The sequence below is a fragment of the Macaca fascicularis genome, chromosome 7 (assembly GCF_037993035.2).
Source record: "Macaca fascicularis isolate 582-1 chromosome 7, T2T-MFA8v1.1".
NCBI lineage: Eukaryota > Metazoa > Chordata > Mammalia > Primates > Cercopithecidae > Macaca > Macaca fascicularis.
The window spans coordinates 142,986,792-142,999,706 of record NC_088381.1 but is presented as its reverse complement, the minus strand read 5'-3'; the positions used below and the strand labels follow the sequence as shown (position 1 = coordinate 142,999,706).

The window sequence follows — 12,915 nt, the reverse complement described above, 5'->3', positions numbered from 1 at the left end:
ACCAAGCATGAGCTGTGCCTAGAGATCAGTGGTATAACTTTGTTTTGCTTTGTTTCACAATTTGGTTTAATAAGAGCGATTTCATTTGCCTCAAATGCTATTTCTTCATAATGCTTGAAAGAAATGTGTAATGCTGTAGCTTTGATTATGTGCGTGTGTGGTTTTTTTCTCCTATAGGCAATTATTTCCCGTCAGAGAAGGAAACCATTGCTTGGCATTCTCACCATCTTTCTACCTACCATGATCAAGTGCTTGTCAGTTGAAGTACAAGCCAAATTGCGTTCTGGTTTGGCCATAAGCTCCTTGGGCCAATGTGTTGAGGAACTTGCCCTCAACAGTATTGATGCTGAAGCAAAATGTGTGGCTGTCAGGGTGAATATGGAAACCTTCCAAGTTCAAGTGATAGACAATGGATTTGGGATGGGGAGTGATGATGTAGAGAAAGTGGGAAATCGTTATTTCACCAGTAAATGCCACTCGGTACAGGACTTGGAGAATCCAAGGTTTTATGGTTTCCGAGGAGAGGCCTTGGCAAATATTGCCGACATGGCCAGCGCTGTGGAAATTTCGTCCAAGAAAAACAGGACAATGAAAACTTTTGTGAAACTGTTTCAGAGTGGAAAAGCCCTGAAAGCTTGTGAAGCTGATGTGACTAGACCAAGCGGTGGGACCACTGTAACAGTGTATAACCTATTTTACCAGCTGCCTGTAAGGAGGAAATGCATGGACCCTAGACTGGAGTTTGAGAAGGTTAGGCAGAGGATAGAAGCTCTCTCACTTATGCACCCTTCCATCTCTTTCTCTTTGAGAAATGATGTTTCTGGTTCCATGGTTCTTCAACTCCCTAAAACCAAAGACGTATGTTCCCGATTTTGTCAAATTTATGGATTGGGAAAGTCCCAAAAGCTGAGAGAAATCAGTTTTAAATATAAACAGTTTGAGCTTAGTGGCTATATCAGCTCTGAAGCACATTACAATAAGAATATGCAGTTTTTGTTTGTGAACAAAAGACTGGTTTTAAGGACAAAGCTACATAAACTCATTGACTTTTTATTAAGGAAAGAGAGTATTATATGCAAGCCAAAGAACGGTTCCACCAGTAGGCAAATGAGTTCAAGTCTTCGGCACCGGTCTACCCCAGAACTCTATGGCATATATGTAATTAATGTGCAGTGCCAATTCTGTGAGTATGATGTGTGCATGGAGCCAGCCAAAACTCTGATTGAGTTTCAGAACTGGGACACTCTCTTGTTTTGTATTCAGGAAGGAGTGAAAATGTTTTTAAAGCAAGAAAAATTATTTGTGGAATTATCAGGTGAGGATATTAAGGAATTTAGTGAAGATAATGGTTTTAATTTATTTGATGCTACTCTTCAGAAGCGTGTGACTTCCGATGAGAGGAGTAACCAGGGCAGTTTCCAGGAAGCATGTAATAATATTTTAGATTCCTATGAGATGTTTAATTTGCAATCAAAATCTGTGAAAAGAAAAGCTACTGCAGAAAACATAAGCACACAGAATTCTAGGGATTTAGAAGCTATCAGAAAAAATACAAATGATGCATTTTTATGCATTTATGAATCAGGTGGTCCAGGCCATAGCAAAATGACAGAGCCATCTTTACAAAACAAAGACAGCTCTTGCTCAGAATCCAAGATGTTAGAACAAGAGACAATTGTAGCATCAGAAGCAGGAGAAAATGAGAAACATAAAAAATCTTGCCTGGAACATAGCTCTTTAGAAAACCCATGTGGAACCAGTTCAGAAATGTTTTTAAGCCCTTTTCAGACACCATGTCACTTTGAAGAGAGTGGGGAGGATCTAGAAATATGGAAAGAAAGTACTACTGTTAATGACATGGCTGCCAACGTCATGAAAAATAATAGAATTCAGAATCAACCAGAGAGATTTAAAGATGCTACTGAAGTGGGATGCCAGCCTCTGCCTTTTGCGACAACATTATTGGGAGTACATAGTGCTCAGACAGAGAAGGAGAAAAAAAAAGAGCCTAGCAATTGTGGAGGAAGAAATGTTTTTAATTACGGACAAGTTAAATTATGTTCCACTGGCTTTATAACTCATATAGTACAAAATGAGAAAACTAAATCAATTGAAACAGAACATGCATTTAAAAATTATGTTAGACCTGGTCCCACACGTGCCCAAGAAACATTTGGAAATAGAACACGTCATTCAGTTGAAACTCTAGACCTCAAAGATTTAGCCGGCACTTTAAGTAGAGAATCTGGTCAATTGCCCAACAAAAAAATTTGCAGAACAAATATAAGTTGTGGGCTAGAGAATGAACCTACAGCAACTTATGCAAAGTTTTCTACTTTTCAGCAAGATAGCAAAAAATCACAAACAGGTTGCATATTATCTGATACATCCCCCTCTTTCCCCTGGTATAGACACGTTTCAAATGATAGTAGGAAAACAGATAAATTAATTGGTTCCTCCAAACCAATCGTCCGTAAGAAGCTAAGCTTGAGTTCACAGCTAGGATCTTTAGAGAAGTTTAAGAGGCAATATGGGAAGGTTGAAAATCCTCTGGATACAGAAGTAGAGGAAAGTAACGGAGTCACTACCAATCTCAGTCCTCAAGTTGAACCTGACATTCTGCTGAAGAACAAGAACTGCTTAGACAACTCTGATGTTTGTAAAATCACTACTATGAAGCATAGTGATTCAGATAGTAGTTGCCAACCAGTAAGCCACGTCCTTGACTCAGAGAAGCTTCCATTCTCCAAGGATGAAGATTGTTTAGAACAACAGATGCCTAGTTTGAGAGAAAGCCCTATGACCCTGAAGGAGTTATCTCTCTTTAATAGAAAACCTTTGGACCTTGAGAAGTCATCTGAATCACTAGCCTCTAAATTATCCAGACGGAAGGGTTCCGAAAGAGAAACTCAAACAATGGAGATGATGAGTCGTTTTAATGAACTTCCAAATTCAGATTCCAGTAGGAAAGAGAGCAAGTTGTGCAGTGTGTTAACACAAGATTTTTGTATGTTATTTAAAAATGAGCATGAAAAAACAGAGAATGGTGTCATCCCAACATCAGATTCTGCCACACAGGATATTTCCTTTAATAAAAATAGTAAAACACATTCTAACAGCAATACAACAGAGAACTGTGTGATATCAGAAACTCCTTTGGTATTGCCCTATGATAATTTTAAAGTTACCAGTAAAGATTCAGATGTTCTTATCAGAGCTTCAGAACAACACACAGGAAGTCCGGACTCTCCCAGTGGAATGTTAATGAATCTGGTAGACGATGCCACAGGTGACCAAAATGGAATTTGTTTTCAAAGTGAGGAATCTAAAGCAAGAGCTTGTTCTGAAACTGAAGAGTCAAACACGTGTTGCTCGAATTGGCAGCAGCATTTCGATGTAGCCCTGGGGAGAATGGTTTATGTCAACAAAATGACTGGACTCAGCACATTCATTGCCCCAACTGAGGACATTCAGGCTGCTTGTACTAAAGACCTGACAACTGTGGCTGTGGATGTCGTACTTGAGAATGGTAAGTACGTACTGTTCATGTGCATGAGATGCTTTTGAAAATGGAAATGCTGGACAAGGAGTAAGATCCTCATTATCCAAAGAGATTATCTCAACAGATAGAACATTTTGAAGACCACTTACAAAACATATATTGTATTTTCATGCTATATGAAGATTATCTACATCCAACGCTAATTTTTTTTTTTTGTTTTGAGACGGAGTCTTGCTCTGTCACCCAGGCTGGAGTGCAGTGGTGCGATCTTGGCTCACTGAAACCTCTGCCCCCACCCCCGGTTCAAGCGATTCTCCTGCCTCAGCCTCCCATGTAACTTGGATTACAAGAGTGTACCACCATGCCCAGCTACATTTTTTTATTTTTAGTAGAGACAGGATTTCACTATGTTGGCCAGGCTGGTCTCAAACTCCTGGCCTCAAATGATCCACCCGCCTCAGCCTCCCAAAGTGCTGGGATTATAGGTGTGAGCCACTGCACCCAGCCTCTATGTCCAACACTATTAAATGGAGAATACAGTTAAAAGATGTCAGTGTGTGTATGTGTAAGAAAGGGGGTGATAGGTATATATCTAGAACAACAATAAAAAAAAGGGATGAGACTGTCCAATTTTAATGAAATGATACTATTAATAGTTGGGAAGATCCACAGTACTTTCCTACCTTGTTTTCCCTTCCTGTCAAATGCCCAACTTTCCTAGAAACTTGTCTTTAAAGGTGCCTGTGGTGTCAGCATGGTATTTTACTGGAACTTTCTCCACATGGCTTCCAGGTTAAGGGCCAGAATGATTCTGTAATCATCCTAGGTTTTCCAGTAAACTCTATGGCTTAGTACAGTACTACATTTATGAGCTTTTTCTTTCTGGAAAGTAGGACTTGTCCATGAATTTTCAAAATATAGGTCAAGTATGTACTTTCATGACTATACTTTTGAAGTGTGCTTTATTGTAATGCATATGGTAAAATCTCCTTGATCTGTTTATGTTATAAAAGTAACTGTTATTCAGGAAGACAATAATATGGCATTTATTTATTCATGTATTTATGTATGTATGTATGTATGTATTTATTTGAGACGGAGTTTCACTCTTGTTGCCCAGGTTGGAGTGTAGTGGCATGATCTCGGCTCATTGCAACCTCCGCCTCCCAGGTTCAAGCAATCCTCCTGCCTCAACCTCCCAAGTAGCTGGGATTACAGGCATCTGCCACTACACCCGGCTAATTTTTTGTATTTTTGTAGAGACGGGGTTTCACCATGTTGGCCAGGCTTGTCTCAAACTCCTGACCTCAGGTGATCCACCTGCCTCGGCCTCCCAAAGTGGTGGGATTATAGGTGTGAGCCACTGTGCCCGGCCAATATAGCTTTTAGATCATACCACAGGGCTACATTTGAGCCTGCACTAGGACTCTGGGTTCTCAGTCCACATTTAAAGTGATATTGCTTTGGCAGTGTGTTGGGAGCCAGATGTTGGGAGGTGATAAACCTGATTTCCATCTGGCTATAATCTTGGCTTTGTACTAGGAGGATAAACATTACATCTGTATCCATATTAAAAATTTTGAATGCTGCAGAAGAATGGAACATGTGTAAATGTAATTATAAGTCAATTTTTAATTTCTCCTGACCATGAGTACCTCTAGCAGGAAGCTGTGATTTCTTTAAGGTTAAATGAGACCTTTACTTTTCAGTGTTTTTCTGTTTTTTCCTTATGAAAAAAAAATCACTGTAGTAACTTCAGTAGTATTTCTTAGTATTTTGTAGTATTCATTAGGAGAAAACTCATTTCTTTCACTGTTGTTCCTGAGACTATCAAGTTGCTCTTAAAGCCACTTTATGTGCTTTTCAATCTATGTGGTTTTATGTCTGACTTATATTGAAGGCTTATCAGAGGTAAATCTACAGCACTGACACCTCATCTTCCTGAAATGCAACTGCTTCTGATATGGTGCCAAAAAATAACTGGATTACATTACACTGTGAGATAGCTGTTGCTAAAAGAAAGGGGGAAATCTTAGCTGCCATACTCAACATAAATATCTCTTCCTTTTGAATCTAGATGTTTAAAACACTTTAACCTACTTAACATTCTGGATTAGCATACTTTTTTATAAACTTTTGAAAGCCATGTTAACTCATAGTTTCCCAATGAAAAATATTTTTGGTATAAAAAGAAGTTCCATGAACAGATGGCTCCTCAGTATCCTGCTACCTTTCTGGAAATGGCTGATATATATCATGATATTAGGACATTGTCAAACTTTACATAAAAGTGTTACATGAGATAAATTGTTAAAAGATAATTTTTTTTTTTTTTTTTTTTGGAGACAGAGTTTTGCTCTTGTTGCCCAGGGTAAAGTGAAATGGTGCGATCTCGGCTCACTGCAATCTCCGCCTTCTGAGTTCAAGCGATTATCCTGCCTCAGCCTCCTGAGTAGCTGGGATTACAGGCATGCACCACCATGCCTGGCTAATTTTGTATTTTTAGTAGAGATGGGATTTCTCCATGTTGGTCAGGCTGGTCTCAAACTCCCAAGCTCAGGTGATCTGCCCGCCTCAGCTTCCCAAAGTGCTGGGATTACAGGCATGAGCCACTGGCCTAAAAGATAAATTTTAATGTACAGAAGAGAGGATCTATAAAGGTGATTTTGAGTAGTAGTGTCAAGTCCCCAAGCCTTGGTAATTTTTTCTTTAAAATGTATTTAATGCTGTTCTTTCTGTTAGTAGTTATAAACCTTATTTCATTTCATTATCTTAATTTTATCATTCTTAACCTCTCCAGGTTTAGTCCAACGGATTTATCTCTCATGTTTTCCTCCTGTTCTAAAGCTGTCAAATTCAGCATTGTTTCTACAACTCAAATCTTATTATCCTTCATGGAGAAGAACAGCATTTGGGCCAGATCTTACTAGACTCTGGAGTTTGAATTGAGAACCTTTCATTTGTCCACCTGTTCACTTTTTCATGAAACATTTGTTGATCATCCGCACTGTGCTAGATGCTGTCACATTGCAGGTTAACTGACTTTGCTTTCAGGAGTTCACAGTACTATTAGGGAAGATAGCTATCTAAACATAGTTGTATTATAATGAGACAAATGTTAGGATAGAGACATACATTGGAGATAAGAGACATAAGTTGGAGATCTGTGAAGGTTGCACCAAGTTATAGGTGACAATTAAGTACTGCTGTATGTCTAACACAGGGCTTCGCCGGATAATTTTTTGTAGTAGGGTTTGTCCTATGCATTGTAGGATATTTAGCAGCATCCGTGGCCTTTATCTGCTAGATGCTAGTAGAACGTAGAACCCTTTACTTAAGTTGTGACAATGAAAAGTGTCTCAAGCCGGGCACGGTGGCTCACACCTCTAATGCCATCACTTTGGCAGGCGGAGGCGGGCGGATCACAAGGTCAAGGGTTTGAGACCATCCTGGCCAATATGGTGAAACCCCATCTCTACTAAAAATACAAAAAAATTAGCCAGGTGTGGTGGCTCATGCCTGTAATCCCAGCTACTTGGGAGGCTGAGGCAGGAGAATTACTTGAACCCGGGGGGCGGAGCTTGCAGTAAGCTGAGATCACGCCACTGCACTCCAGCCCGGGTGACAGAGCGAGACTCCATCTCAAAAAAAAAAAAAAAAGTGTCTCAAGACATTGCCGATGTCCCCTCGTGCAAAATGGCCCCCCATTGAGAATCACAGTGACCTATTCTAGGTCTTCATTCTGTCTGGTATGAATGGATAATGGAACTAAGCATTAATATAGAGTCGTATATTGACAGCATAATTTCATTAAAGGATTTCTGATTCTCAATCTGGTGTTTAGTAGTCTGCTTTATGTCTTGACTCAGTTTATGCAGAAAGAGGTTTTATGTGATTAAATTTTTAAAGAGTTTACTTGTATTTTAAGTTCACATTTCTAGGTTTTTCTTTCTTATATTTAGGGTCTCAGTACAGGTGTCATCCTTTTAGAAGCGACCTTGTTCTTCCTTTCCTTCCGAGAGCTCGAGCAGAGAGGACTGTGATGAGACAGGATAACAGAGGTAGGGGTGGCAGAGACTGCTGGGGCACCCAGTACACATCGTACCACCTAACTCAAAAAACAAAGCAGGCTTGCATTAAGCTTGATCAGTGCCAGCTGTGCTGTTCTGGAATCAGGAATTCCCCATGGCGCTATTTAACAGCGGAACTAATTAATTTAGTGCATGCATTTAGATCAGAAATTACTATTCCAGACTTGAGGTCAGTATTTGCTGATTATGCATATTCTGTGGTGTCTTGTAATTAGGGGACATGTTTCTTATTTTTAAAAAGGCTGGACTTACCCTCCAAGTTGCTGTAGTTTTATATAAACAAAACTCTTCAAAAAAAGCTACAGGCCTGGCACTGTAGCTCAAGCCTGTAATCCCAGCACTTTGGGAGGCCAAGATGGGCGGATCACGAGGTCAGGAGATCGAGACCATCCTGACTAACACGTTGAAACCCCATCTCTACTAAAAAAATACAAAAAACTAGCCGGGCGACATGGCGGGCACCTGTACTCCCAGCTACTCGGGAGGCTGAGGCAGGAGAATGGCATGAACCCAGGAGGCGGAGCTTGCAGTGAGCTGAGATCGGGCCACTGCACTCCAGCCTGGGCGACACAGCCAGACTCCATCTCAAAAAAAAAAAAAAAAAAATACAGACATCAATTTTTTGCGTTTGTTTAAAAATAGATAAGGTCTATTTTATTTAAAGGCAGTAAGGCTACAAATTTGAGCCATAGCTTCTCTGTCAGTATTCCAAAATATCTCTTGTAAACAGTTTGGAGAAAAGTTGTAATGCCAGAAGATACAGTCACCAACTCTAGTTTAAAAAGTAACAGATCAAAATAATTTAGAGATATAGCAAACACTGAACATTTGTAGAATATAGAAACAATGTATGTGATCTTTGGTCTTGAGGCTACAGCTCACCAAACAGGAAATGCCATTCCCTCCTTTCCCTGTGGTTCTGGATGCCAACTTTACCTGTTCCCTTTTGCCCTAGATACTGTGGATGATACCATTAGTAGCGAATTGCTTCAGTCTTTGTTCTCAGAATGGGACAATCCAGTATTTGCCCGTTATCCAGAGGTGGGTCTGTAGCAGTTTTTCTTTGTTTTTTTTTTTTTCTTATTATTATTGTTTTTATTTTGAGATGGAGTTTCGCTCTTGTTGCCCAGACTGAAATGCAATGGCACGATCTCGGCTCACGTAACCTCCGCTTCCCAGGTTCAAGCGATTCTCCTGCCTCAGTCTCCCAAGTAGCTGGGATTACAGGCACCTGCTACCACGCCCAGCTAATTTTGTATTTTTAGTAGAGATGGGGTTTCTCCATGTTGGTCAGACTGGTCTCTAACTCCCAACCTCAGGTGATCTGCCTGCCTCGGCCTCCCAGAGTCCCGGGATTACAGGCATGAGCCATCACTCCTGGCCTTTCTTTGCCTGTTATTTTAAACTTTTGAGTTTCAAGATGGGTACAGTGGCATGCACTTATAGTCTCAGCTACTCAGGAGGCTGAGGTGGGAGGATCACTTGAGACCAGGAGTTCAAGGCTATATAGTATGCTGATTGTGCCTGTGACTAGCCACTGCACTATAGCCTGGGCAACATAGTGAGACTCTATCTCTTAAAAATTAAGTAAATTAATTAAAATTAAAATTTGAATTTTATTTAAGCTGGGTATGGGCATGCAAGACTATACTAATTTGTAATTATGATTGGAAACTGGGCATATTTCCACATAATTTATTTGGAAGTTACTGTTTAATGTAGAGAGGAGAAATAAAATTTATAGCATTTTGGGAGCTCAGGCATTTTGGATTAAACATGTACAATCAATGTAAGAATAGCAAATGTGTTTACCACTCTCAGAAACTCTGACTTGTAGCTTTGGCACAATATTCAGGGTAGTGATAATAAAATTGTTATCATTAGATAAAGCCACACATCTTCTACTGGAGGAACAGTTCCTCATTGGCCCTGGGTGGATGTTCTCTCCTCAGTGTATTTTCACAGAATGTACTGTGCATGTTATAAACAGGTTGTATAATAGATGAGCATTTGTTTACCAGTTTTTTCGTCAAGATATCATTTGAGGACTTGATCATAGAACATAGATAAATTGTTGTTCTGAAACTATTTTTGTTTTGTCAGTAATTTTGTTTATAAGCAAAAATTGTTACGTAAAGTCTTACATAAGACTCGTTTTTCACAGATTCTTTTGAATTTCTTTTTTTTTTTTTTTTGAGGTGGAATCTCACTCTGTCGCCCAGGCTGGAGTGCGGTGGCGTGATCTCAGCTCACTGCAAGCTCCGCCTCCTGGGTTCATGCCATTCTCCTACCTCAGCCTCCTGAGTAGCTGGGACTACAGGCGCCCGCCACCGCGCCCAGCTAATTTTTTGTATTTTTTAGTGGAGATGGGGTTTCACCGTGTTAGCCAGGATGGTCTCAATCTCCTGACATCGTGATCTGCCCACCTCGGCCTCCCAAAGTGCTGGGATTACAGGCGTGAGCCACAGTGCCCGGCCGATTCTTTTGAATTTCTACAAATTCCCTGAATTAAACCCACCTCTAGTAGGCTATATAAAAATGAATGCTTTTAAAGCACTCTGATATCTTTGGTAAAACAGTTCTGCTGACACAAAAATTAAAATTTCAATTGTATTTTGCTGAGTCTTTCTAGGTTGCTGTTGATGTAAGCAGTGGCCAGGCTGAGAGCTTAGCAGTTAAAATTCACAACATCTTGTATCCCTATCGTTTCACCAAAGAAATGATTCATTCAATGCAGGTAAAAGATTGACTTCAAAATCTCATAAATATATGTATAAGGCCTAACTCTTCTAAAATTTGATTTATTTAATGATATAGACCACCTCGGTCAAGGCACGTGTGTGTGTGTGTGTGTGTGTGTGTGTGTGTGTGTTCTTACCTTACTAGAACTTTTATCATCAGAAGAAAAAGCAAGGAATTAATTATAATTACAAAGAAAGAAATGTCTTTAGTAGTGTGAGTAGGTTTGGAGGGAATGAATTATGAATTCGGGTTGACAGTTTCAAGGATTCTCAAGGTTCTCCTGCAGAAGATTATATATTGACTTTATATTTGGCAATAATTTATAAATCAATAAAGTCCTTTAGTGACCTTGTCCTTCAGTGTGCAACAGTGCCCTTTTAGAAATGACCCTCTACTGTGTGAGCCTACGCAGGCTTGGGAAAGCCCATATTGAGGAGTCCGTTCACAAAAGGGACCCTTTGTCTGATCTGCTTTTCTGCTTTGCCTTCTGTTTACCACCGTGGCTGTCTTACTCCCTTTGTTTTTAGTAAGGAAACAAGTTGGGAGGCTAACAGATTTAGGTAAACTCCTAACCTGGCATTGACCTGGTACCAGAGCAGGCAAGCAGTTGATCCAGAAATAGGCCCTGGGGCAGTGGTTAGGCTCGGGGGTATTGGGGAGCATCATGTACCTAGACAGAGAGGAACCACCAAGGTCTAAAGCCACCAGTGGCTTTTTAACTTACTTCTTTAATAAACTAGCAGCCAGGCACGGTGGCTCTCACCTATAATCCCAGCACTTTGGGAGGCTATCCTGGCTAACACGGTGAAACCCCGTCTCTACTAAAAAATACAAAACATTAGCCGGGTGTGACGGCAGGCTCCTGTAGTCCCAGCTACTCGGGAGGCTGAGGCAGGAGAATGGCGTGAACCCGGGAGGCAGAGTTTGCAGTGAGCCAAGATCGCGCCACTGCACTCCAGCCTGGGTGACAGAGTGAGGCTCCATCTCAAAAAAAAAATAAATTAATTAAAAATAAATAAATAAAAATAAATAGACTAGTTCCTCCAAAATAGTTTTCCTTGCTTTCATATAAATTTTAAAAATTTATTTCAGCCTGTATGTTAGCAATCTCTGGTCACATGACCTATTCTCAAGAGTCACTCTGTTGGGAACATCTCAGGCCTTCTCTAAAGTATTGCTAGCGCACCACTCTGAGAAGTGGGTGTCTGTCTTCCCCTGTCGCTTCCCTCCCCTTACATCTTCTGATCACTCCACTTGCCCATTCTTTCATCCTTCCTAGTGACTGTTTCTGGTTCATCAGAACCTTACCCAGTCTCAGAGAAAGGAGTGTGATAAGGTAAACAACTCTGAATAAAATACAGTTCTGTATCTTTCTATGCAGATAAACCTTTGTTAATTTTTATTTAGTGTTGTACCACTTATTTGAATGTCTGACAGGTTCTCCAGCAAGTCGATAGCAAGTTTATTGCCTGTTTGATGAGCACTAAGACTGAAGAGAATGGCGAGGCAGGTAAGAATAGAGTTTAGCCTGAATGACTAACCAGCTGGTCTTCTTGTAACCTTTTTTTAATGATTGTTTTTGGTATATTTCAATGATTTGGATGGATCAGGGAAAGCCAATCTAAACTAAGAATATTATGAAGGCTGGCTGCGGTGGCTCACACCTGTAATCCCAACACTTTGGGAGGCGAGGCAGGTGGATGGCTTGAGGCCAGGAGTTCAGGACCAGCCTGAGCAACATGGCAAAACCCCGTCTCTACTAAAAATACAAAATTAGCTGGGCATGGTGGCATGCTGTAGTCCCAGCTACTCAGGAGGCTAAGGCACAAGAATCACTTGAACTTGGGAGGCAGATGATGCAGTGAGCCGAGATTGCACTATTACACTCCAGCCTGGGTGACAGACATTTAATTTTATGTTCATACACATACATATACTCAGGATGCACATTAAACTATCAAGAGTATTTACTTTGGGAGTGAAAATGAGGGTGTGCAAAGGAGGTATTTCATCTTTTACTCTTTTTGTCTTTTTTTTTTTTTTTCCCTTTTTGTGGAGAATGGGGTCTCGCTATATTGCCCAGGCAGGTCTCGAACTCCTGGGCTTAAATTGTCCTTCCACCTCTGCCTCCCTAAGAGCTGGGATTACAGGCGTGAGCCACCACGCCTGGCCCATCTTTTACTCTTTTAAATATTTTCTATTGTTTGACTTTTTAATAATATTTTCATGTTTTCCCTTTATAATAATAGAAAGTGTATCTAATGAACTCTGCTAGGTTTGTCAATATTTACACAGAATCTCTTGGTGACCTGCTCTAATGAAACAATAATAGTTTGTAAATATATTAACTCATGCAACAAGTATTAATTGAGTGCCCATTGTATGCCAGGGACTGTACCAGGCCTTAGGGATACAATAATGAGAAAAGATATATATGCGAGAGAAAAAATAATTACACAAACATAAAATTTTAATTCTAGCCCTTGTCATGGAAGAAGAGATACAAGATGCTCTAAGAACCTGTATTGGGAGATTTGATTTCATCAGGGAGTAAAGGGAAGTGCTTCTTGGTAAAATGAG

General features: G+C 40.2%; 1 protein-coding gene across 23 annotated transcripts in view; it reads left to right on the top strand.

Moving 5' to 3' along the window:
• Window positions 1-12,915, top strand: part of MLH3 (mutL homolog 3) — a 35,021-nt gene that overhangs the window by 1,580 nt on the left and 20,526 nt on the right. For 6 of the 23 annotated variants that reach the window (XR_012415991.1, XR_012415989.1, XR_012415990.1 and 3 more), the window contains exons 2-6: window positions 178-3,529; window positions 7,465-7,563; window positions 8,549-8,634; window positions 10,226-10,330; window positions 11,773-11,845. Coding sequence is in view for 14 of the 23 variants with exons in the window: in XM_045396764.3 (XP_045252699.1) it covers window positions 241-3,529; window positions 7,465-7,563; window positions 8,549-8,634; window positions 10,226-10,330; window positions 11,773-11,845 (3,652 nt within the window). In the remaining 9 variants the exon portion in view is untranslated. Of the gene's footprint in view, window positions 1-177; window positions 3,530-7,464; window positions 7,564-8,548; window positions 8,635-10,216; window positions 10,331-11,772; window positions 11,846-12,915 lie in introns of those variants that run through there. The other 17 variants (XR_012415993.1, XR_012415992.1, XM_073997853.1 and 14 more) reach the window with 9 other exon arrangements.